Here is a 21,027-nt window from a genome sequence, read left to right as displayed (position 1 = left end):
GGTCTTTCTCCTGTCGCTGTCGCTGGTTCTGGCCTGCCTATCTGGCCTCAGGCTGTGCCCCTCTAATCCGGCTTGACTCTGTCCCTTTGACCAGAGCTTCCTCTCTCTGTCCGGTCTGTATCTCGCCTCCGCCTCCCCACACCCCCTTTCTCTATTCTTGTCTCCCAGACGACAGAATATCCTTCTCTCCCGGTCTTTTCAGTAGTAAAATCAGACATCTATTAGCCAATAGCGGGGGCTGTTTATGACGGGCCCAGATCCAGCCCGAGGTCGGGGAAATTCCCCAGAGGCTATGCGCTTGGGACTGGGTCCCCGGATTTAGCCCTCGGCCTGGCTGTGCTTATTCTGAGTCCCGGGAGAGAGGCCCCACATCTGGGCCTGGCTGAGCAGTGGCCTGCGGGGCGCTGAGGCCGTGTGAGAAAGGGCAGCTCGCTTTCCCTGAGAGCCAGAAGCCTCCCAGGCCAGGAGGGCCCCACCCACAGCAGCAGGACCCGTTCTCCTGCAGGAGGCACCCTTGGACTCCGTGGCCCTCTGAGGGCCAGGGCCACCTCAGCCAGTATTTTCCTCTCCCATTACGATTCTGCTCAACTCCAGTCCCTGTCTCCCTTGTTCCAGGAAGACTGTCCAGCCTCCTAAACTGGCTTATTTCTATTTCTTCTCTGTCAGTCTCAGACACAAAGCTGCTCAGAGAGGCTGCATCTGGCCAGTAAACAGGCCCAGCCCAGGCTCTGGACCAAGTTTTGGGAGAAGCAAAGGTGCAGGCTTGTGCACCCCGCTTCCCCCCCAAGTCCCACCCTCCCTTCCCTCCGAGGCCAGAGCAATTCCCTCCTTCCCACTCTGGACCCCTCTCTCCCACCTCTCTTCAGAATTTACATTAATTATGCACAGACTTTAGACATCTCTTGCACAGTTGAGTTGGGTTTTTTTGTTTGCTTGTTTAACTCTGCAAGAGATGCCATATTTGTTTTTCTAAAGGCAGTGGTAAAAAATTCAAATAGTCCAAATGATGCATATCATAAAGGAAGTTGCCTTCCCACCCTCCACCCTTAGTTCCCCACTCCAGAGGATATCTCGGATGCGCTTTTTTCTTTCCTTCTTTCTTTTCTGTTTTTGGCCGCGTGGCATGCGGGATCTTAGTTCCAGACCAGGGATCGAACCCGTGCCCTCTGCAGTGGAAGCACGGAGTCTTAACCACTGGACCACCAGGGAAGTCCCCTGCTGCACCTTTCTTGAACCTCTCACTTGTTTTTGTTAAAATCGACTCTGAAAATCAATTCAAGTGAAAAAACATTCCTTTACAAAAAGTTACTAAGTGTGAAGTGAAACACATGGGAAGATTGAGCCTAAAGACTGCTTGGGGGAGATTTTCCTCGCGTGGAGACTGGACTGGTTGAAGCTTTTTGAAACATGAGTCCAGTGGCCTTGGAATTGAGGAAGCTGTGTTTCTCTGCTTGATTCATTTCCCACTAAAAACAGGCATTCTTCTCTGCTCAGAGGACCTTTTTTTTCTTTTTTAAGATAAAATTCACGTATAGTTCTCTAATTTAAAGCGTACAATTCAATGGTCTTTGGCATATTTACAACAATCATCACAATCAAACTTAGAACATTTTTCATCTCCCCCAGAAGCAGCCCTGTACCTTTCAGCTCCCCATTACCCCCCAAGTCCTGTTGCCCTAGGCAACCACTAATCTACTTTCTGTCTCTGTAGAGTCCCCTATTCTGAACATTTCACATAAATGAAATCATGCAATATAAATCCTTTGTGACTGGCATCTTTCACTTAGCCTAATTTTTTCAAGGTTCATCCCTGTTGTAGCATGTATCATTATTCCATTCCTTTTTACGGCTGAATAATATTCTATTGTATGGATAGAATTTTATTTATCCATTCATCAGCTGATGGACATTTGGGTTGTTTCCACTTGGCTATTATAAATAATGCTCTTGTGAACATTTGTGTACAGGTGTTCGTGTGGACTTAAGTTTCCATTTCTTTTGAGTACTTACCTAGGAGTGGAATTGCTGGGTCATATGGTAACTCTATGTTTAATTATTTTGAGGAACAACCAGACTGTTTTCCAAAGTGGCTGCACCATATAATCCGCCAGCAGTGTATGAGGGTTCCAACTTCTCCATATCCTCACCAACACTTATTATTATCTGTCTTTTTAAAAAATTTATTTTATCCAAGTATAGTTGATTTACAATGTAGTGTATTATCTGTCTTTTAAATTATAGCTATCCTAGTGGGTGTCAAGTGGTATCTCATTGTGGTTTTTGATTTGCATCTTCCCGATGACTGATAATCTGAGAACTTTTTATAAACTTGATTTGCAATTACAGTTGTCTGCCAACTGTCATTGTCACCTGATGTGGTGATGCCTCTGAAGGACTTGAGGGTCTCCACTTACTCTTTAATTTTTCCCCAACAGCACAGTAATGCCCTCTGCATTATGATCATAATTCAAAGCCTTCCTGAGCACCAACTGGGGGCTGGACGCTGTCCTGGGTGATGAGATACAACAACAACAACAAAAAAGCAAGATCTCACCTCTTGGAGAGCTTGGTGGGTAAATGTGTGGCTCTGGATTTGAATCCTTGCTTCGTCACCTCGCAGCCACGTGGCCTTGGACAGGGTATCTACTCTTGCCCAGCCTCAGTTTCCTCATCTGTGAAATAAGGTTGCTCTGAGAGTTGCACGTAAATCACTTAGCACAGCGTCTGGCACATAGTGACTGCTCACAAGGCATCTGTTATTGTTAAAGATGAAGCCAGGACTTCCCTGGTGGGGCAGTGGTTAAGAACCCGCCTGCCAATGCAGGGGACACAGGTTCGAGCCCTGGTCTGGGAAGATCCCAAATGCTGTGGAGCAGCTAAGCCTGTGCGCCACAACTACTGAGCCTGTGCTCTAGAGCCTGCGAGCCACAACTACTGAAGCCCGCACACCTAGAAGCCCATGCTCCGCAACAAGAGAAGCCACCACAATGAGAAGCCCACGTGCAGCAACGAAGACCCAATGCAGCCAAAAATAAATAAATAAATAAATTTATAAAAAAACAAGAGATGAAGCCAGATGATAAAGTAAATGTTAACAATACTGGACAATGAGTTATGATCAGAGAAATGCAAAGTGTCATGGAACACATAGTGGGGTCTAGGAAAGGCTACCCAGAGGAAGTGATGTTTAAACAGAGAGGTAGGAATTGGCTAGAGCAAGGCAGTGTGTGTTTGTTTGTGTGTGTGTGTGTGTGTGTGTGTGTTCCTGGCAGTTGCAACAGCTTGTGCAAAGTCTTGGAGGCTTGGAGGCAACAGAAGAGAGCATGGCATCTGGAGAGACGGAAATGTGTTCAGAATGTCTAGAACAGGGCTGTGCAATAGAATTCTCTGCTATGATGGAACAGTTCTATCTCTGTGCTATCCAACGTGGCAGCCACTAACCACATGTGACTATGAGCATTTGAAATGTGGCTAATGTGACTGTAGAACTGAATGTTTGATTTAATTTTATTGTAACTGACTTAAATTTAAATAGCCACTGTGGCTGGTGAACTTACATTGGACAGCACAGGTGTTTACACTGGAGTGTAGTGTGTACCTTCAATCCGAGATGAAGGTGGAGTGTGGGGAAGGGCATCCAGACTGCACCGGCTTGGTATGGACTTTGCCTTTTACTCCAAGTGTCGAGGGAAGCCACCAGCTGGGGGGAGGGGAGTTAGGTGATCTGGTTTTCATTTTTGAAAGATCACTCTCGTTGCTGTAAGGAGAATCGATTATGGGGGTGTTGGGGACAGGAGTGAAGCAGGGAGACCAGCTTGAAGGCAGCTGTGGTCTCCCTGGCAGGGATGATAATTGCTTGGATCAGGCAGAGATAGAGACAAATTGGTAGGTTTGCCGGGTGTGGGGATCCTGACGGCTTGGATTTTAGGAGTGAGGGAGAGGGAGGTGACCTAGGGCTGGATACTTACTTGGATGGTGGCTGCGTCCCCAAGTCCCAGCGCTGAGTCTGGACCAGGGCTGGTCTGGAAGGGAGGTCTAATTTCGAAGCCCAAGTCGGCCTCCTGTCCGCCCCTGCTGGCTGGTGCTGGAAGCGCCTTTAGCTCAGGGAAGGAAGGCAGCGGCCGTCAGGGCCCCTGGCTGGGGGGCTGGGGGGCTGGGGGAAGGCCCCGGAAGGTCGGGTGGGCGGGGTGCATTTCCAGGGAGAGGTGCTGGGCTGAGTCTCTCCTCTCCGGGGGGCGTTCACATCAGCTCTCCCTGCCCTGAGACGGGTCAACGAGTTCCCAGGCTGAGCCACATGGCCGCTGGGGGGCAAGTGGTGGGGAAGGGGAGGGGCGGATGTCCGTGCAGTGGGGCGAGTCCCCTCCCCGCCCCATGCGACACGCCAGCTCCCCCCGAGGCAGGGCCCCGCACCCAAGGGTTGCCTCAGACTGCCCCCCCGCATCTGGGGGCCTCAGCGGCAGGCAGTGGGGTGGGGGCGGGTGGGAGGAGGGGCGTGTCTCCCCAGAGAGGGTGTGGCCCATGGTCCGGAGGGTCAGTCTCCCGGCCAGCGGGTCCTGCCGCGGGAGAGCTGACCCCGCTGCGGCCAGGCGCGCGGGCCGGGTGGGCTGAGCGTGCGGAACGCCGACGGACCCAGCCGGCTCGCGGGGCTCCCAGCCACTCCGCGCCCCCTACGCACTTCCTCGGCAGCTCCGCCGCCCGCCCGGACGCGCCGCGCGCAGCCTCCGCCGAGCCGGTGAGTCAGGGATGATGCGGGCTTCCCAGGGGCCCGGGCCCCGAATCCTGACGGTGAAGGGTGGCGGCCGGGAAGCCTGGGTGGGCGCCTTGCTCCCCCAGCCCTGAGCCAGGGTCTTCGAGGGGCTCCGGCTCTCTTCTCCACCTGGCCTACCAGATCCTTCCTCCCCGGCCGGGAGGATGGGGGGTCCGGTGGTGCAGCGGCTGGGCAGACAGCTGTTGCTGCGGAGACTTGGGAGCAGGGCTGGGAGGCAGAATGGTGAGGGGCTGGGGACATCAGCCAGGCTGAATGGCGTGTGGCCCGGGAAGGACGCCCCAGGGTGGGCAGAAAGACGCGAGGTCGAAACTGCATGATGAGGCAGTCGACAGGCCCTGGGCTCTCCTGCTGCTGTGGGAAGATGCCCCCCGCCGGCCCCCCGCCCCCCCGGGGCTGAAGCTGCGCAGAAGATGGTCCAGGCCCTGACCCTCCCACCCTCCGCTTCCCGTCCCCAAGCTCTGCTCCGCTCCCTGCCCCCTTCTCCTCCCTGCCAGCCCCGCTGTCTCCCCCCTCCCCAGCTCTGGACTCATTTGCCTTCTTTCTGCCCATCCACTGGGGGGGCCCCCGGGGCTTCCCCCTCTCCGCCCTGGGGCCACGCCCTGGCGAGCGCTGGCGGCTGTGGTTTCAGCTCTCCCGGGAGGGTGCGCTGAGCTCCCCAGCCTGGCCTCGGGCCTGCCGGGGAGCTGCTGGGCGAGGGGGGCTTGGGCACCAGCGAGGCGTCTCCCTCCTGCTGTGAAGCCCCTAGAGACCCTAAGGCACACCGAGGTGGCACTCCTCAGAAACTGCAAGTACAGATGGGCCCTGAAAGGTTTTGAGAACTGCAGAGGAACCTCACGGTAGGCCGCCGTGGTTTCAGACTAGGCTCTGCCAGCAGCTTGGGACCTTGGGAGAGTCACTTCCCCTTTCTGAGCCCTGGTCCTCCTGGCAGCAAAATGAGGGGTTTGATAGGCCAGGGGGTTTCCAACGGTTTCCCCAGAGCACCCCACACCCCCTGTGTGGGAGGTTGAGCGACCTGCCCCACCCAAATCTGCATTTTTTTTTTTTGATGTAAATATTGGCCACTGAGCAAGATGTTTTCGGACCAGGGCCTGTGGCCTCTCAGGGATCAGGAAGTCCCAGAGGGAAGGTCAGGGACAGCTGTGGCCCCTGTTCCTCCAGCAGATCCTGGCCCTCCCTCCTGCTCTCCTCCCCGCTCCTGCCGGGCCGAGCTCCCGGCTGGCGGCTGGTCTGCTTGTACCCAGCTTCTAAACCTATCTGGGCCTGGGCCTCAGCCAGCCCTCCTGCCCCCACTCCTGCTGGGAGAAGCAGATGCCTCTGACATCTCTGTCCCCACAGAGGTTCCAGGCGGAAGGAGCAGCCTCCTCCCCTTAGGATGTCCTCGCCCTCCAGCCCGCCCGCTTTCAGGCTCGAGACGTCAGATGGAGGCCAAGAAGATGGTGCCCAGGTGGACAAAGGAAAACTGGGCAGCGGTGCCGGGCCACCCCCCATGGAGTCACCATTCCAGGGCGAGGACCGGAACTTCTCGCCTCAGATCAAAGTGAACCTCAGCTTCCGAAAGGGGGCAGGTGCCAGGTGAGGCAGCAAGCGGGGCGGGGGGAGCCCGGGGGCCTCACCTCCAGCAGAGTCAGACTGGGTGGCCTAGCCGAGCCCCAGTGCCCCTGTGCCACAGCCTTGGGGGTCCTGGGTCTGGCTCTGATGGCTCCTGGGCCCGACAGGCTGAACCCTGCTCTGCTCTCTGGGGCTGCTCCTTCCAGAACCTTCCCCACTCTTGGCCTTCTGTCTCCTGGGGTTGTGTTCTTCTTGTAGGGACATACTCTTTCCCCTCCTGGCACGTCCCCTTCCCAGCCACAGTCCCTGCGGGGGGTGCTAGCAAGATCCATGCTCCAGTCCAAGAGAATCAAGGACATCTGGAAATGTCCCAGGTGTTCCCGGGCTCTGCTCCAAGGCTGGACCTGTTGCCCTGGGGTCGTGGACTCTGGGGATTGAGGACGGTGGCCTTCTGCTCAGAGCCACCTTCACTGTGACTTTCCCATGATGTCTTCTAATTCAGACTGTGGGAGCCACTCTCGCGGGAGCGCCACCTCCGGTCCTGTGGGTGTGGGGGAAGGGTGCACCTGGATCCCCGCACTGTGAGGTCCGACATGCGAGGCTGGAGAACATGCGTGGGCCAGGCAGCACTCTGCCAGGGAAGCCCCGCCCTCCCTGCTCATGCCTGGGACTCAGCCCCCAGCCTCGGCCTCCCAGCGCAGAGCCGCCTGTCCTGTCTGTGCTGCAGGCCCGAGGTCAGGTTCAGACCAGGTCAGGAGAGGATGCTTGCAAAGCTTCTGGGAACGGGGAGAGGCTGCCCGAGGCAGAACCGGCCCCTCGATGCCCTTTGGTGCTTCAATCTGTGCTCCCGTGGGGCCTCCCTATACCAGGACCGTGATGCCTCCCTGTGACAGGAAGTGCTTTGTCCAAATAGCCACTTCCCCTGGCCGGACTGACCACGGGACTCACCAGTCAGCCGCAGTGACCTATTGGTCACGTCGTGGCCGCGTGGTCTGCTGGATCATGGCTTAAAACACGACTGATCCCAATAGTCCCACTCATCAGAGCCCCCAACCCTTTCTTGGTTAATCCATTCCATGGCAGACCTGAGGGTCCCCAAAGCATCAAACAGTCCCCCCTTTCTTGTCCCTTCCTTTCTGCTGGTTGTGGTACCAGGAGCCCCAGGGGCGAGCCCAGGCGGGGATGCCCACACACGCTGGATTCAGAAGGGCTACCAGCACCTCCTGGGGCCTTTCCTGGAGGTGTGGCTTCTCAGGAAAATTCTGTGAGTGTCTGGTGTCCGCTCTGGACCCCATGTCTCTGAGAAACCTCCGTCTGTCCAGCCTGGAGTCTCTCTGGGTTTGGGAGTCGGGGTCTAGAGTTAGTTGAACAGCCAGCATCCCACACCCCGTGAGCTCTGCACCGTGTGACTTTGGGAAAGTTACTCTACCTCCTTGTTTGTCTGATGGAGAAAATAGAGATTACTCACGCAGGGCAGAAGTGAGGGCCAAAGGGGCAGGTACTCCATTGTTCGTCCATAGATGGTTTCGGAGAGGATGTGGGGCTTTTCTTGATTTTCTTGTTGAGGCCAGCGGCACGTACGGCCCCCAACAGTCTGTGGGCACCTCCGGTAGCCCCGCCCCGCCCCGGAGCCCAGCTCAAGAGCCATGACGAGCTCCTGTGCTGAAATGGATAATGAGGCTGTTGCGAGCAGCGGGGCACCTGGCAAGTGACGGGAGACGCCTGCAGTCGGGACGCGTGGTCCGGTGCCCCAGACAGGCCCCTGCTCCGGGGGTCTGAGCACTTGCGGTCTCCTTGGTCTGCCTGGGTGCCTAGAGGCTCTCAAAAGGGGCTCCTGGGCCCCAGAAAAGGCTCCCTGGGAAGCAGGACTTTCTGGGGGCCCAGGGCTCTCCTGCAGCGTCAGTCACAAACCACATCCCCCCACAGCCAACCAGACCCAAACCGCTTCGACCGTGACCGGCTCTTCAGCGTGGTGGCCCGGGGGGTCCCCGAGGATCTGGTGGGGCTACCAGAGTACCTGCGCCGGACCAGCAAGTACCTCACGGACTCGGAGTACACAGGTAGGCCTGCTGCTCGGGCCAGAGCCGCCGTGTGCTGTGCTGAGACCAGGCTGCCGCTGGGTGTTGGCCACAGTCAGGAACTGAGGGGCGAGCAGGGGCGGAGTTCTAGCAGCCCTCCTGCCAGGATGACTGCAGGGGCCCTGCTGACAGAGCGAGGACAGCCCGCTCCCTCTTCCACTCACCCCACCGGCTCCCAGCCTGCGTCTGCCGCCCTCAGCCGCTTCAGTGGCCGGATGGATGGATGTTCACGGCCTTCCTCAGCGCAGCCTTTCCCTGTCTCTCTCTCTCTTTCAGTAACAGCATCGCTGAGATCTAATACACGTTACCTTACACTTTATCCATCTCAGAGCATTCTTTGCCCCAAATCTAAATATCTGTATTGTTTGGGGATATCTGATTAGGAAAAGAACATGTGTGCCTTCTAGAAGGTTCAAATAGTAATGAAATGTATAAAGCTGAGGATAAAAACAGTCTGTCATCCTGGACCCCTGATAATGATTTGGGGTACATACTTTCAAACTGTTTAAATACATTAGGCATATATTTACATAAATGGGGCCATGCCATTGATGTAAATACATAATGATGTGCTTGTAATGGGCTTTCCCCCAACTTGGTCCATTTCAGTACACAGGCCTCTAACTCAGTCACTGTAACAACCTGCAGAGTTTCCCATCCTGTACATTTACCACAATTTACTTAACTAACCCCTATTGGTGGCCATTTAGGTTGTGTGTAGTTTTCAGCCTCAACACACTGTGTGCCAGGCCCTCTGTGGGCTAAGAATTTTGTATATAATTCCATGTGATCCTTACAATAACCCTGAAGGGTCCCATTTTACAGTGAGGAAAACTGAGGTTTAGAGAGGCCAAGGGGCTTTCCTGGTGGTGCAGTGGTTAAGAATCTGCCTGCCAATGCAGGGGACACAGGTTCAATCCCTGGTCCAGTGGGCCACAACTACTGAGCCTGTGCTCTAGAGCCCATGAGCCACAACTACTGAGCCCGCACGCCACAACTACTGAGCCCGCACGCCACAACTACTGAAGCCTGCACGCCTAGAGCCCATGCTCCGCAACAAGAGAAGCCACCACAATGAGAAGTCCACACACCACAACAAAGAGTAGCCCCCGCTCACCACAACTAGAGAAAGCCGGTGCGCAGCAGCGAAGCCCCAGTGCAGCCAAAGATATAAATAAATAAACAGGAGGCCAAGTGACTTGCCCAGAAGAGACAGAGTCATTAAGTGGTAGAGCCACTTAAGAAATACTGCTCCAGGGCTTCCCTGGTGGCGCAGTGGTTAAGAATCCACCTGCCAATGCAGGGACATGGGTTTGAGCCCTGGTCCGGGAAGATCCCACATGCCGCGGAGCAACTAAGCCCATGCGCCACAACTACTGAGCCTGTGCTCTAGAGCCCGCGAGCCACAACTACTGAAGCCTGTGCTCCTAGAGCCCGTGCTCCCCATAAGAGAAGCCACCGCGACGAGAAGCCCGTGCACCACAACGAAGAGTAGCCCCTGCTCACTGCAACTAGAGAAAGCCCGTGCGCAACGAAGACCCAATGCAGCCATAAATTTAAAAATTAAAAAAAAAGAAATACTGCTCCAAATGTTCTCGTGTAGATAGTGTTGCACACATGACGAACTCTGTCTTAGAAACTTAATTTCTAGGGCAGAAACTGTAGTCATACCTGTTGGTATTCTAACACCTGTTGGCTGGAGTCTTAGCTCCCTCCAGCCAGCCGGGGTACTTTGGGGCATGGGCTCACTGTATAGGCGGGTGGGTGGCCTGAGCACCACGGTGCCCCCCCCTCCTCCCACAGAGGGCTCCACGGGGAAGACATGCCTGATGAAGGCCGTGCTGAACCTTCGGGACGGGACCAACGCCTGCATTGAGCCGCTGCTGCAGATTGACCGGGACTTGGGCAATCCTCGGCCTCTGGTCAACGCCCAGTGCACAGATGAGTACTACCGAGGCCACAGCGCCCTGCACATCGCCATCGAGAAGAGGAGCCTGCCGTGTGTGAAGCTCCTGGTGGAGAATGGGGCTGACGTGCATGCCCGGGCCTGTGGCCAGTTCTTCCAGAAGAAAAGCCAAGAGACCTGCTTCTACTTCGGTGAGGAGCCTTCTTGGATAAATTGAGCTGCAGAGGGGGTAAGGCCTTGCCCAAGGTCACAGGGTTAATGTGACCCTTAAACCCAGATCTGTCTGACCCTGAGGCTCACGCTTCTAATAGCTAGCCCGCCTGCAAAAGCAGTTTGTCTTAAGAGGTGTTTTATCCTTGTCTGGCCAAGGAAGCTCACCACACATGAGCTCAGACCAGGGCAGGGGAACGGGGGCGTAGAACTGGTGTGTGAGGAGACTAGACCAGACGGGGCCTGAAGAAAGGGGTGTCTAGGCCCCGGCAAAGCAAAGAGAAAGAGGCGGGGGGCGGGAACCCTGGTTGGCAGGCTCCCGTTCTGCTCCTTTAGATGGTGAAGAGCTTTGGGCCCCTCTCCCTTGGGTCAGAGCTGGACAGAGCCACCTTGACTGGGGCTCCTAGGAGGATGCGGGGCCCGGGGCCTTCTCCGCTCACTGCACTGGCCTGGGTGGGCCCGGGACCCCAAGGCTGTGCGCATCCTCTCCTGTGGGCGCCTGACCCACCTCAAGGAGGTCCAGGGAGGGTGAGAAGCAGGCGGGTGGATGCTGGGAGGCCCAAGGCCCAAGCTGTCCCCTCGGCCCCCAGGCGAGATGCCCCTCTCCCTGGCCGCGTGCACCAAGCAGTGGGACGTGGTGACCTACCTCCTGGAGAACCCGCACCAGCCCGCCAGCCTGCAGGCCGCCGACTCTCTGGGCAACACGGCCCTGCACGCCTTGGTGATGATCGCAGACGACTCGGCCGAGAACACGGAGATGGTGACCCGCATGTACGATGGGCTGCTCCAGGCGGGGGCCCGCCTCTGCCCCACGGTGCGGCTCGAGGACATCCCCAACCTGCAGGGCCTCACGCCCCTGAAGCTGGCCGCCAAGGAGGGCAAAATTGAGGTGAGTGGCCAGCCCCCCTTTCCAGGAAGCAGCAGGACTCAACCCGGGATTTCTGCAGGAAGAGCCTGGGGTGGTGTCTAGCTCAGAACAGTTTCAGCATGCACCTCTCCTGTGTGTGTGTTTACTGATAAATTATATATGAGCTACAGAATGAATATATTACATTTTAAAACAGGGATTTTATTTTATTTATTTATTTTCTTTTGGCTGCGCAGCTTACAGGATCTCAGCTCCCTGATCAGGGATTCAACCCAGGCCACGGCGGTGAAAGCACCAAGTCCTAAACACTGGACCATCAGGGAACTCCCAGGGATTTTTTAAGTCACTTGGGTTTCTTGATTAGGAGACAGTCTTGTCATGTTCTTAGCTCTCAGGTTTTCTTCGTATTGATGGCTAAGTGTTCTTGATAACGAACGTATCATCATTTTGTTTACTATAACAGTTGCAAATTTTTCTCCCAGTTCAACATTAAAAAAATTTTTGTGGCATTTTTTGCGACACAGAATTTTTACATTTTTATGTATCCAAGTGTTATCTTTTCTTTGGTTTTGCTATTGCTTAATTCCTTCTACAAGGTTTTAAAACTTTGTGTGTGTGTGTGTGTGTGTGTGTGTGCATGTGTGCACGTGAGTGTGTATATTCCGTATCCATATTTGCTTCCAGACTTTTCTTTTGCAGTTTGATTTTGAATGCCTAAAACTTCGATTTATCTGAAAGTTATAGGTTACTCTTATAAAGAGTAAGCACGAGGGACTTCCCTAGTGTTCCGATGGTTAGGACTCTTTGCTTTCATTGCCAAGGGCCCGGGTTCAATTCCTGGTTGGGGAACTAAGAGCCGCTCGGCAAAAAAGAAAAAAAAAGAAAAGCATGATCCAGCTTTACTTTTTTCCCAAACGACTTTCCTGTTGTCTGATCCTTATTATTGGGGGAGCTTACAACCCACACAGCCCACACAGGGCCCAATGCTTAGAACACAGGTATTTTTAAAGGTTAAGATAAAAATAAACATAAGCGGAAATTTTATGTTTTTTTCCTGCCCTCCAAGGTCCCTGGGGTGTGGGTACCTCTCTTTGCCGTCTAGAGGCATGGCTGTGTGGCCTATGGAAGCCGCTGCCCCATCTGGGAAGCCTCCCCACCATTCCTCATTTGTAAGACCAAATTGCTTCTGGAGCTGTCCGGGCTAGGGGTGGCTTCTAGTCTGTTGAAAGCTCTAGACTCTGGCCACAAACGTGCACACACGTGTGTAACTGGTAGCCTCTGATCTCATGGGGCCTTAAGGACCCTTGGATTGGGGGTCCCTCGGCCATATGAGTGTCCAGGAAAGAGGCATTGGGGCAGGAGTGCGGAAGGAAGAGGCAGGCTGGCAAAGGCGGGTGGGTGGGAGTGTCTACATGGTGGCTGAGTGTGCGTGGACCTGTGTAAGAGTTCATATGTGCAAGAACCCGTGGGTGCAGGGCATGTATGTGTGTCTGGGCGGTGGGCAGCTCTGTGCACGCCAAGCTCACGTGCCTGCCCTGTAGATTCTCAGACACATCCTGCAGCGGGAGTTCCCGGGGCCGTGCCAGTCCCTTTCCCGCAAGTTCACGGAGTGGTCCTACGGGCCTGTGCGGGTGTCGCTGTATGACCTGGCCTCTGTGGACAGCTGGGAGGAGAACTCAGTGCTGGAGATCATCGCCTTTCATTGCCAAAGCCCGGTGAGCCTGCTTCACCCCAGGGGCGGGGGTGTGCGTAGGGGGCCTGGCAGAGCTCCCTGCAAGGTCCACAGTTCGGGGCTGCCTGCAGGGCCGCCCCTGCCCTTTAACCGAACAGTCGGGGTGTGGCCGCACGTGTGCACCCGGCCGCTGGGCACACGCTCGCTCCACACAGGCCGGTCCCACCCGACACAGGGGTCACACCGGGGTCCCGGTGGCTACCACTGGGGGCCTCTCTGTTGACCAGCACCTGCTCTGGACTTGTCACTCCACAGCCACGAGGGTGGGGTGGCGGCCGGCGGGGAGGGGTCGCTCGGGGCTCCGCACCCTTTCCGCTCTCCCCTGGTGCCTCCACGTGTACTTGCTGAATGCACCTCTGGCTCTCGCCTTCCCATCCCAGCACCGGCACCGAATGGTGGTTTTGGAGCCGCTGAACAAACTGCTGCAGGTGAAGTGGAATCTGCTCATCCCCAGGTTCCTCTTCAACTTCCTGTGTTACTTGACCTACATGTCCATCTTCACCGCTGTCACCTACCACCAGCCTGCCCTGGACAAGGCAAGGCAGGGAGGGGCACATCCTGGGGAGGCCTCCTGGAAACAATCCTGGCAGAAGATGGGGCAGGGATTACAACCCCGTCCTGCAAATGCTGACCGGAGGCCGGACCGCTTGGTGGCCTGCCCACGGCGCTTACACAGCTGGTCATGATACGGAAGTAACAACATAGTAGTAACAACAACAATACTACCACTCACTGAGTGTGCAGCACACGTGAGAAAGTATTCAAGTGACTGACGACGTGTGTTAACGTATTTAATTAATTTCACAACAACCCTCTGAAATGATGAACTCTTATCATCGCCAGTTTACAGTTGAGGGAAGGAAGGCACAGAGAGTTTAAGGAACTTACCCAGGGTCACACAGGCTGTGAGTGGTGGAGTTGGGATCTGAACCCAGGGAGTCTGGCTCCAGAGCCCATGTTTGCTCTGCTGCTCGGGGGGCCTCCCTACAGCTCTCACGAGCAATGGGCCCCCAGCCTCGCTCTCAGCGGGGAGCTGCTGGGGGGGACCCCAGGCCCGACCCGAGTGTGTCTTTGTGCAGGACTCCCTCCCGCTGGAAGGAACTGCTGGGAACTCCATGCTGCTGCTGGGCCACATCCTGATGCTGCTTGTGGGGGCCAACATCCTCATGGGCCAGGTGAGGGTTCTTCCCATCCCCCACCCCAAACCTGGAATTCTGCTACAAGCAGCCTGAGAGTGAGTTCACGACAGTCCCTCCATGTACGGGAAGCTGAATCCCACACCTGGTCCCATCCTGGCCAGCCTCAGGGCAGCTGAGGGCCGAGGGTTCTGGCCTTGCCTTTTGGGCTGGGTACCCTCCCTGCTGTGCTTTCTGGGGTGCCCATGGGGCAGCAGATATCTCCTATGACTCCTTGGCAGTGCCGGCTCTGCTCCCCTGGGAATGGAGCTGGAAGCCCCTGACCCCAGGTCCCTGGCTCATTCCTCACTTGGGGAGCACAGAAGGGTGGCGGCAGGGGGAACTCAGCCCAGTGCCTCCAGCACGGCCTCTTCAGGGCAAGATGCTGCCAGCTTGCAGGAGACAGGCTGGGCCGTGGCACTGAGACTCTTGGAGTGAGTCTTGGAGGGTGGGCAGGACTTAGGCACTGAGGCCAGGTTGGCTGGAGCAGCCGGTGGTCCCTGTGAGGCCAGGGCGGGGGAGGGAAAGGAGCCTCTTTCACCACGCGGAGTGTGAGCCCTCCACCTGGACCCACAGGGAGACAGCAGGCCCCTGGCATTGTCTGGGTCTCTGCACTTTTTGGAAACAGGGTCCAAACTTTCTCAGCTACCAGCAGGACTCACGAGCACCCCAAAAATTCAAAGCTGCCGCCCGAGCCCCTGAGGTGGTCCTGGCGAGACTTTTACAAGCAGGCCGGCCGGCGGCCCTGAGGGCAGCGGGGCTGCTTGTGGCCTGGAGAGCAGGTGTCACCGCCTGTCCTCCTCCTTCCCCCGCAGCTGTGGTACTTCTGGAGGCGCCGTCTGTTCATCTGGATCTCGTTCATGGACAGCTACTTTGAAATCCTCTTGTACGTGTGGCCTCACTCCTCCCCGGTCTCCTGCCTGGGAGAGGGCACCAGGCGGGCTTTGGGGGTGAGGACCCTGGGCCAGGGAGCTGCAGGAGGCTGGGAGCAGCTCACAGGCCAGACCCCGGAGTCGGGCTGCTGTCCGGTCCGGGCCCTGAGCATGGTAGTCACATCGACCAAGCCCTCGCTCCGCACCAGTGGCGCCTGAAGTCTTTACACGCGTGTCTCCCTGAATCCTCGCCGACACTCTCCGAGCCGGGCGTTGTTACTGTTACCCCCGTTGTACGGGGGAGGGAACTGAGGCCCACGGGGGTTGAATGCCTTGCCCGAGGTGGAGGTCAGGATGCTTGGATCCAGTCCCAGACAGAGGCGGAACTTCTCATCTCTGAGACCGCGGAGGCAGCGGCAGCGGGGGTCAGCGCTGGCCACAGGAGGCCCGCGAGCTGACCCCGCCCTGCCTCCACGCAGCCTGGTCCAGGCGCTGCTCACCGTGCTGTCCCAGGTGCTGTGCTTCCTGGCCATCGAGTGGTACCTGCCCCTGCTCGTGTGCTCGCTGGCGCTGGGCTGGCTGAACTTGCTGTACTACACGCGCGGCCTGCAGCACACGGGCATCTACAGTGTCATGATCCAGAAGGTGAGAGGCAGGGGTGGCCCCGTGCAGCCAGACCAGGCAGGGCTGGACACCGCACCCCAGGGGGCTCCTTGTGGGCCCGGCAGGCAGGTGCCTCCCCCAGGCTGAACCCCCCACCGGCTCGTGCCTTCTAGGTCATCCTGCGGGACCTGCTCCGCTTCCTCCTGGTCTACTTGGTCTTCCTTTTCGGCTTCGCTGTAGGTAAAGGCCCCCCGTCCCCCACCCACTCCTTGCGCCCCCTCGAGGCGGCCCGCTGGTCTCCCCAGGCTGAGGACCCCCTGCCTATCTCCTCAGCACTGGTGAGCCTGAGCCGGGAGGCCCGGGACCCCGGGGCCCCTGCGGGCTCCAACACCACGGAGGTGGCGGGAAAGGGGGACGCGGAGGGCAGCACGGCCCCGTACGAGGGCGTCCTGGACGCCTCCTTGGAGCTGTTCAAGTTCACCATCGGCATGGGCGAGCTGGCCGTCCAGGCCCAGCTGCGCTTCCGTGGGGTGGCGCTGCTGCTGCTTCTGACCCACGTGCTGCTCACCTACGTCCTGCTGCTCAACATGCTCGTCGCCCTCATGAGCGAGACCGTCAGCAGCGTCGCCAGCGACAGCTGGAGCATCTGGAAGCTGCAGGTGCCCGGCGAGGTGCCCCGTCCCCTCCAGCGTTCCAGGCCCGGCAGGAGTGCGCAGAACCCACTGAGCTGGGTCCCCGAGTGGGTCCGGCCCTCTCGGGGCCTCCCTCGGCCACTCCTTCCTGCGCAGGGCTGACGTGAGGCTGCAGTAAGGGCTGAGGGCGGTGCCTGGCACACAGTAGGTGCTCAGCGTGTTAGCCACCGTCATCATTAGTATTAAGTGCTTCCTGAGAGCCTAGTGCAGGGCTAGGCGCAGTTCTAGGCTCTAAAGACCCGGCGGAGAACGAGACGGAGACCCCGCCCTCATATAGCCCCCTTCGTCGCTTGTTCCGTGGGGCAGGCTTGGTGGACGAGGCAGGCGGGATGCGCGATCCTGGAGCTGGCCCAGGCTGCAGGAGCTTTGGGAGCAGGGGCTCGGGTAGCTGGGAGCTCATGTGGCACCTGCCTGCCGTGGAAGCAAGAGCTGCTTCTTGACTGGGGAGGGTCGGGGGTGGGCCTAGGCAGTTGGTGCAGGGAGAACCTCGCCCGCGGGGGCTGGACTGTGTGACCAATTCACCGTTGACCTTGGGCAAGCCCCTCACCTGCAAAGTTCTGTGCCTGCCCCCCGCCCCCAGCTCGCTTGTGTGATAGCAGCAGGCACATGTGACGTTCCATACCTGGTGGAATTCTAGAACCTGTAACGTTGCAATTGCAAGGAACTGTAGGGCGCTCGTCACATGCCGACTTCCCAGCAACCACCCAAGGCATATTGGCCTCAGTCTGTAAGTGGGAAAGAGACTCAGAGGGATACAGGGCCTGACACCACATACGTAATCAAACCTCGGGGCTGGACTCAAATCCATGCACTTAGCAGATGCAGAGTTCTACTGTAAAGTGCTGGCTACTCTGTCTGATGTATCCTTTGTCCCCAGAAAGCCATCTCTGTCCTGGAGATGGAGAACGGCTACTGGTGGTGCAGGAGGAAGAAGCAGCGGGCAGGGGTGAGACTGACAGTTGGCACCAGGCCGGACGGTCTCCCCGACGAGCGCTGGTGCTTCAGGTGAGTGGAGAGGCTGGGGGGTGGCCTGGGGACCTTGCTGAAAACCAGGCGACAGCGGCTAGGAGTCAGGTCTGGTGGGAAAGGCAGGGCCTCGGAGCGCCAGGGGACTCTGCCCTGGACAGGCGAGGTCAGCGATGCTGGATCTCATAGGCCCGGCCTCCACTGCCTGCTCTTCCTGTCTGGTCACCTTCCTGTCCCACTGACTGAAACTGGAGGTCCCTCCCCAGTGGTCCCTGACCGACTCCTTCTGGCCTGAAATGGGGCACAGTGAGGAGGCCAAGAAGCCAGAGGCATCCTCGGGTTAGAGCATGCTAAGCTTGCCCTGGCTGGTCTGCTCTGTCCTCCCAACGCCCCCGTCCTGACCACGGAGGCTACAAACCCTTCCACGCAGAGCAGACGCTCCCATGGGGGCGGGAACCTGGTGACAAGTGCTCGGCCAGCAACACACTTTCCTGAGGTAGCAGCCAAGCAAGGGCGGCGGGTCTTAGCCACGTAGAGTAGCCGTGAAAGGGCCCCGGAACCTGGGAACACACAGATCCAGCTGATCTAAACTCCTCTCTGGATGCTGGGGGCAACCCAGGTCGCCGTGAACAGCCAGAGGGGACAGACGCCTGTTCCCCGCGGTGGGCGCCTGGCCGGGGCGGCAGTCTGAGAGCCGAGAGGACGGGGCTCGCGGGGGGCTGCTGGGTGGCCCAGTGTCCTGCGGAGAGAAGCCCCGTCCTCCTCACAGCCCTGGGGGCCCCTCTCCTGGGGCAGAGCACGCTGCGGCCTCAGCCTCCTGGAGCCTCACAGCTGCCCTGTGGCCCGCAGGGTAGAGGAGGTGAACTGGGCTGCGTGGGAGCAGACGCTGCCCACGGTGCGTGAGGAGCCCTCGGGGCCAGGCGGCCCTGGTGAGTAGCTGTGGAGTGTGTGTGTGTGTGTGTGTGTGTGTGTGTGTGTGTGTAAAGGGTTTGCCCCTTAAAGCGGCGCTTCCCCCCTATTCCCGTCCCCCCGCCCCCCGTCGCCTGGGAAACCGGCTCTTGGGCACCCTCCCCTCCCTCCTCCGCCAGCAGGGGGACAAGTTAGGGAGGCCCCCCCAGCCCCGTGGCTCCGCCCCGACAGGCCAGCCTCGCTGCCGCCACACCGCTGAGAGACCACTTCATCCGCCTTTGTCCCCGTCAGGCCCGCGTCCCCTCCATTCTAGGGTGGCGCTGGCCCCCTCCACCCCGACTCCTTCGTCCCCCTCCACGGCCGGCAGGCACCCACCTCAAGGCTTCGTCCCCCCTCCTCTCCTTTCTCGTGCTCTTTCCCACCCCTCCACTTGCCGTGGCCACCCGAGACCCTGTACGTGCGTGGAGTCTCCTCCGGCCGCCCGGGCTCCTGGGTCCCTGACCGCGGCCCTCGCGAAGCGACAGCTTTCCTGCGCACCTGTCTCTGTGTCGCCCTTCCTCCGAGTCCTGCCGTCCCATCCCTGCAAGACTCGGAAAGCCCCCTTGTCCCTCATCTTGCCCCGCGCCGCCCCGACTCCCTGTCCCACCCGCCCGCGCCGCCTCCAGCTGGACGCCCCCAACAGGAACAGCCTTGTAGTCGGCCCCACCCTCCTGGCCAGGCGGGGGGCCTTGCGGGTCTCTCCCCCTCCCCCTGGTGCTGAGTGTCCTGGGGCCTCCGGTGGCTGCGGTCCCGCCGCCGGCCCCTCTGCCCTGCGCCTCACCTCTCCCACGTCTGCACCACGCGGGGGCTGCTCAGCTGGCACCCGGACCCCAGACAAGGCTTTAAGTCCAGGCTCGTCCTACTCCAATCCCTCGTACGTAGACGAAAACTACACACAGCCGCACCACACACCGCCTCCCACTCCCTGGCAGGCCGCACCCCTCCCCCCCGGGGTCAAGGCCCAGAGCCGTTGTCCAGCCCCCTCCCCGCACCTCCCTCCATGTGCCGGCCGGTCCCTCCACAGTGCTCACGTCCCTTCTTTTCCCGGGCTCGTGTCTCTGTAGGTGCCCTTCCATCCTTCCGGGCGTCCCTTCTCCACCTTCCCCACCGGTGGCGGGGGGCCGTGGGGGGTCTCCTCTCTCGTCTGAGCACCTGACGCCCCCCTCCCTCTGGCTCCTCAGCACATCATCGGCTGTTCTGGTTTCTAACACAAAGGCCTGTCACCTGCTGGGGCTTTCAGCTCCTGGGAGGAGGTCCCTGACTGGCACCTGGCAGGGGTTCAAGAGATGCTTGCAGAAGCAGGGAGGCAGGAGAGGGACTGCTGGGGACCCCGAGGCTGCTGTCCCCTGGCATGATGTGGTTTCATGGCCGTGGCTCCCTCCTGTTTCCCTGGTGCCTGCGTCCTGGGGACACTCCCTTCATCCCATTCACAGGCGCCCTGAAGAACCCAGCCCTGGCCTCCCAATCCAGCCAGGACAGTGCCGTGGAGGAAGACCATGTGCCCCTCCAGCTCCTTGAGTCCCACTGATGCAGCAGGGGGCCGGGAGGACAGAGCACGGAATGTTTCCAGCCCCACCTACTGGCTCTGGGACCTCAAGAGACTTTGGTGGCAAAAATAAATAAGTAATTTCTTGTGGCTAACTCTCCTGGAAACATTATTTGAGTAAAGGTACTGGGCCCCAGGACTTCCCTGGTGGCGCAGTGGTTAAGAATCCGCCTGCCAATGCAGGGGACACGGGTTCGAGCCCTGGTCCGGGAAGACGCCACATGCCGCGGAGCAACTAAGACCGAGCACCACAACGGTCTCTAGAGCCCACGTGCCGCAACTATTGAAGCCCGCGTGCCTAGAGCCCGTGCTCTGCAACAAGAGAAGCTCACCGCAGTGAGAAGTCCACGCACCGCAACGAAGAGTAGCCCCCGCTCAATGCAACTAGAGAAAAGCCCGCGCACTGTAACAAAGACCAACGCAGCCAAAAATAAAATTAAAAAGAATTAAAAAAAATAAAAAGGTACTGGGCCCCTGAGCTGGTCGGCGTCTGCATGTCTCTGTGAGCTCACATCTGTGTCTGGGGCCGGGCTGCTCCCGCCCTCTCCTGAGCACGGGGACCCTCACCTACCGCCCCCCAGCTGCCCTCTTCGGGGTGCAGGCAGCTAGCCGAGGCGCTGTGCCTGCTGTCACCGCAGACGCGAGGTGGTGGACACCAGCAAGCACAGCAGCCTGTCCTTCCTCTCCCACAGCCTCCAGACGCCCCTTAAAGCCACCCCAGGACGTCTCTCAAAGCCTTTGCGCTCCTGGGCTTACTTAGTTCAGGCTGTGGATTATTGCCTCCTCTCCCCGCTGGCTTCCTGCGCAGTTCCCACCCTTCCAAGCCTGAGGGACCTTCCTGAGACACAAGGGCAACAAGTTACCCCCGTCTCTGAAGGCTTGAGAGGCTCCCGGCGCCCACGGGGGCCCTAGCTGGCACCCCCCAGCCCTCCGCGCGGTTTTGCAGACGCCTCCTGCTCTCCTTGGCACCTGCAGTATATCCTTCGCGCAGGATGGTGGACCTCGTGTGTGTCTGACTCCTAGGCTTGGCTCTCCCTAGAAGCCTCCCCTCCCTCCATTAAAATGCTACGCTTATTTCTAAAACCAGCTCAAAAACCTATGTCTCACTACCGCTT

General features: G+C 58.4%; 1 protein-coding gene and 1 long non-coding RNA gene across 5 annotated transcripts; one reads left to right on the top strand and one right to left on the bottom strand.

Annotated features, from left to right (window-relative positions):
* Window positions 1-1,177: 1,177 nt before the first annotated feature.
* Window positions 1,178-4,085, bottom strand: LOC132415054 (uncharacterized). The gene is made up of 3 exons (XR_009517079.1): window positions 3,969-4,085; window positions 2,555-2,672; window positions 1,178-1,263 (listed from the first exon to the last, which is right to left on the bottom strand). It is a non-coding gene; the product is annotated as an uncharacterized lncRNA (long non-coding RNA).
* A 467-nt stretch (window positions 4,086-4,552) lies between these two features.
* Window positions 4,553-20,394, top strand: TRPV2 (transient receptor potential cation channel subfamily V member 2). Of its 4 annotated transcripts, XM_059998710.1 has the most exons (15): window positions 4,553-4,732; window positions 6,104-6,340; window positions 8,243-8,376; window positions 10,198-10,491; window positions 11,101-11,399; window positions 12,920-13,093; window positions 13,491-13,646; window positions 14,190-14,285; window positions 15,101-15,171; window positions 15,637-15,802; window positions 15,934-16,000; window positions 16,094-16,419; window positions 17,330-17,457; window positions 18,268-18,347; window positions 19,800-20,394. In XM_059998710.1, the coding sequence occupies exons 2-15, from the start codon at window positions 6,141-6,143 to the stop codon at window positions 19,892-19,894; spliced, it is 2,286 nt and encodes a 761-aa protein (XP_059854693.1). In that variant the 5' UTR covers window positions 4,553-4,732; window positions 6,104-6,140; the 3' UTR covers window positions 19,895-20,394. The 4 variants fall into 4 exon arrangements, with proteins under 4 accessions (XP_059854693.1, XP_059854696.1, XP_059854694.1 ...); XM_059998713.1 differs by lacking the exon at window positions 16,094-16,419; XM_059998711.1 differs by lacking the exon at window positions 4,553-4,732 and having other exon boundaries at window positions 5,764-6,340.
* The last annotated feature ends 633 nt before the right edge of the window (window positions 20,395-21,027 follow it).

This window comes from Delphinus delphis, chromosome 19, assembly GCF_949987515.2.
Source record: "Delphinus delphis chromosome 19, mDelDel1.2, whole genome shotgun sequence".
Taxonomy (NCBI): domain Eukaryota; kingdom Metazoa; phylum Chordata; class Mammalia; order Artiodactyla; family Delphinidae; genus Delphinus; species Delphinus delphis.
This window is presented reverse-complemented; position numbering and strand designations above follow the sequence as displayed.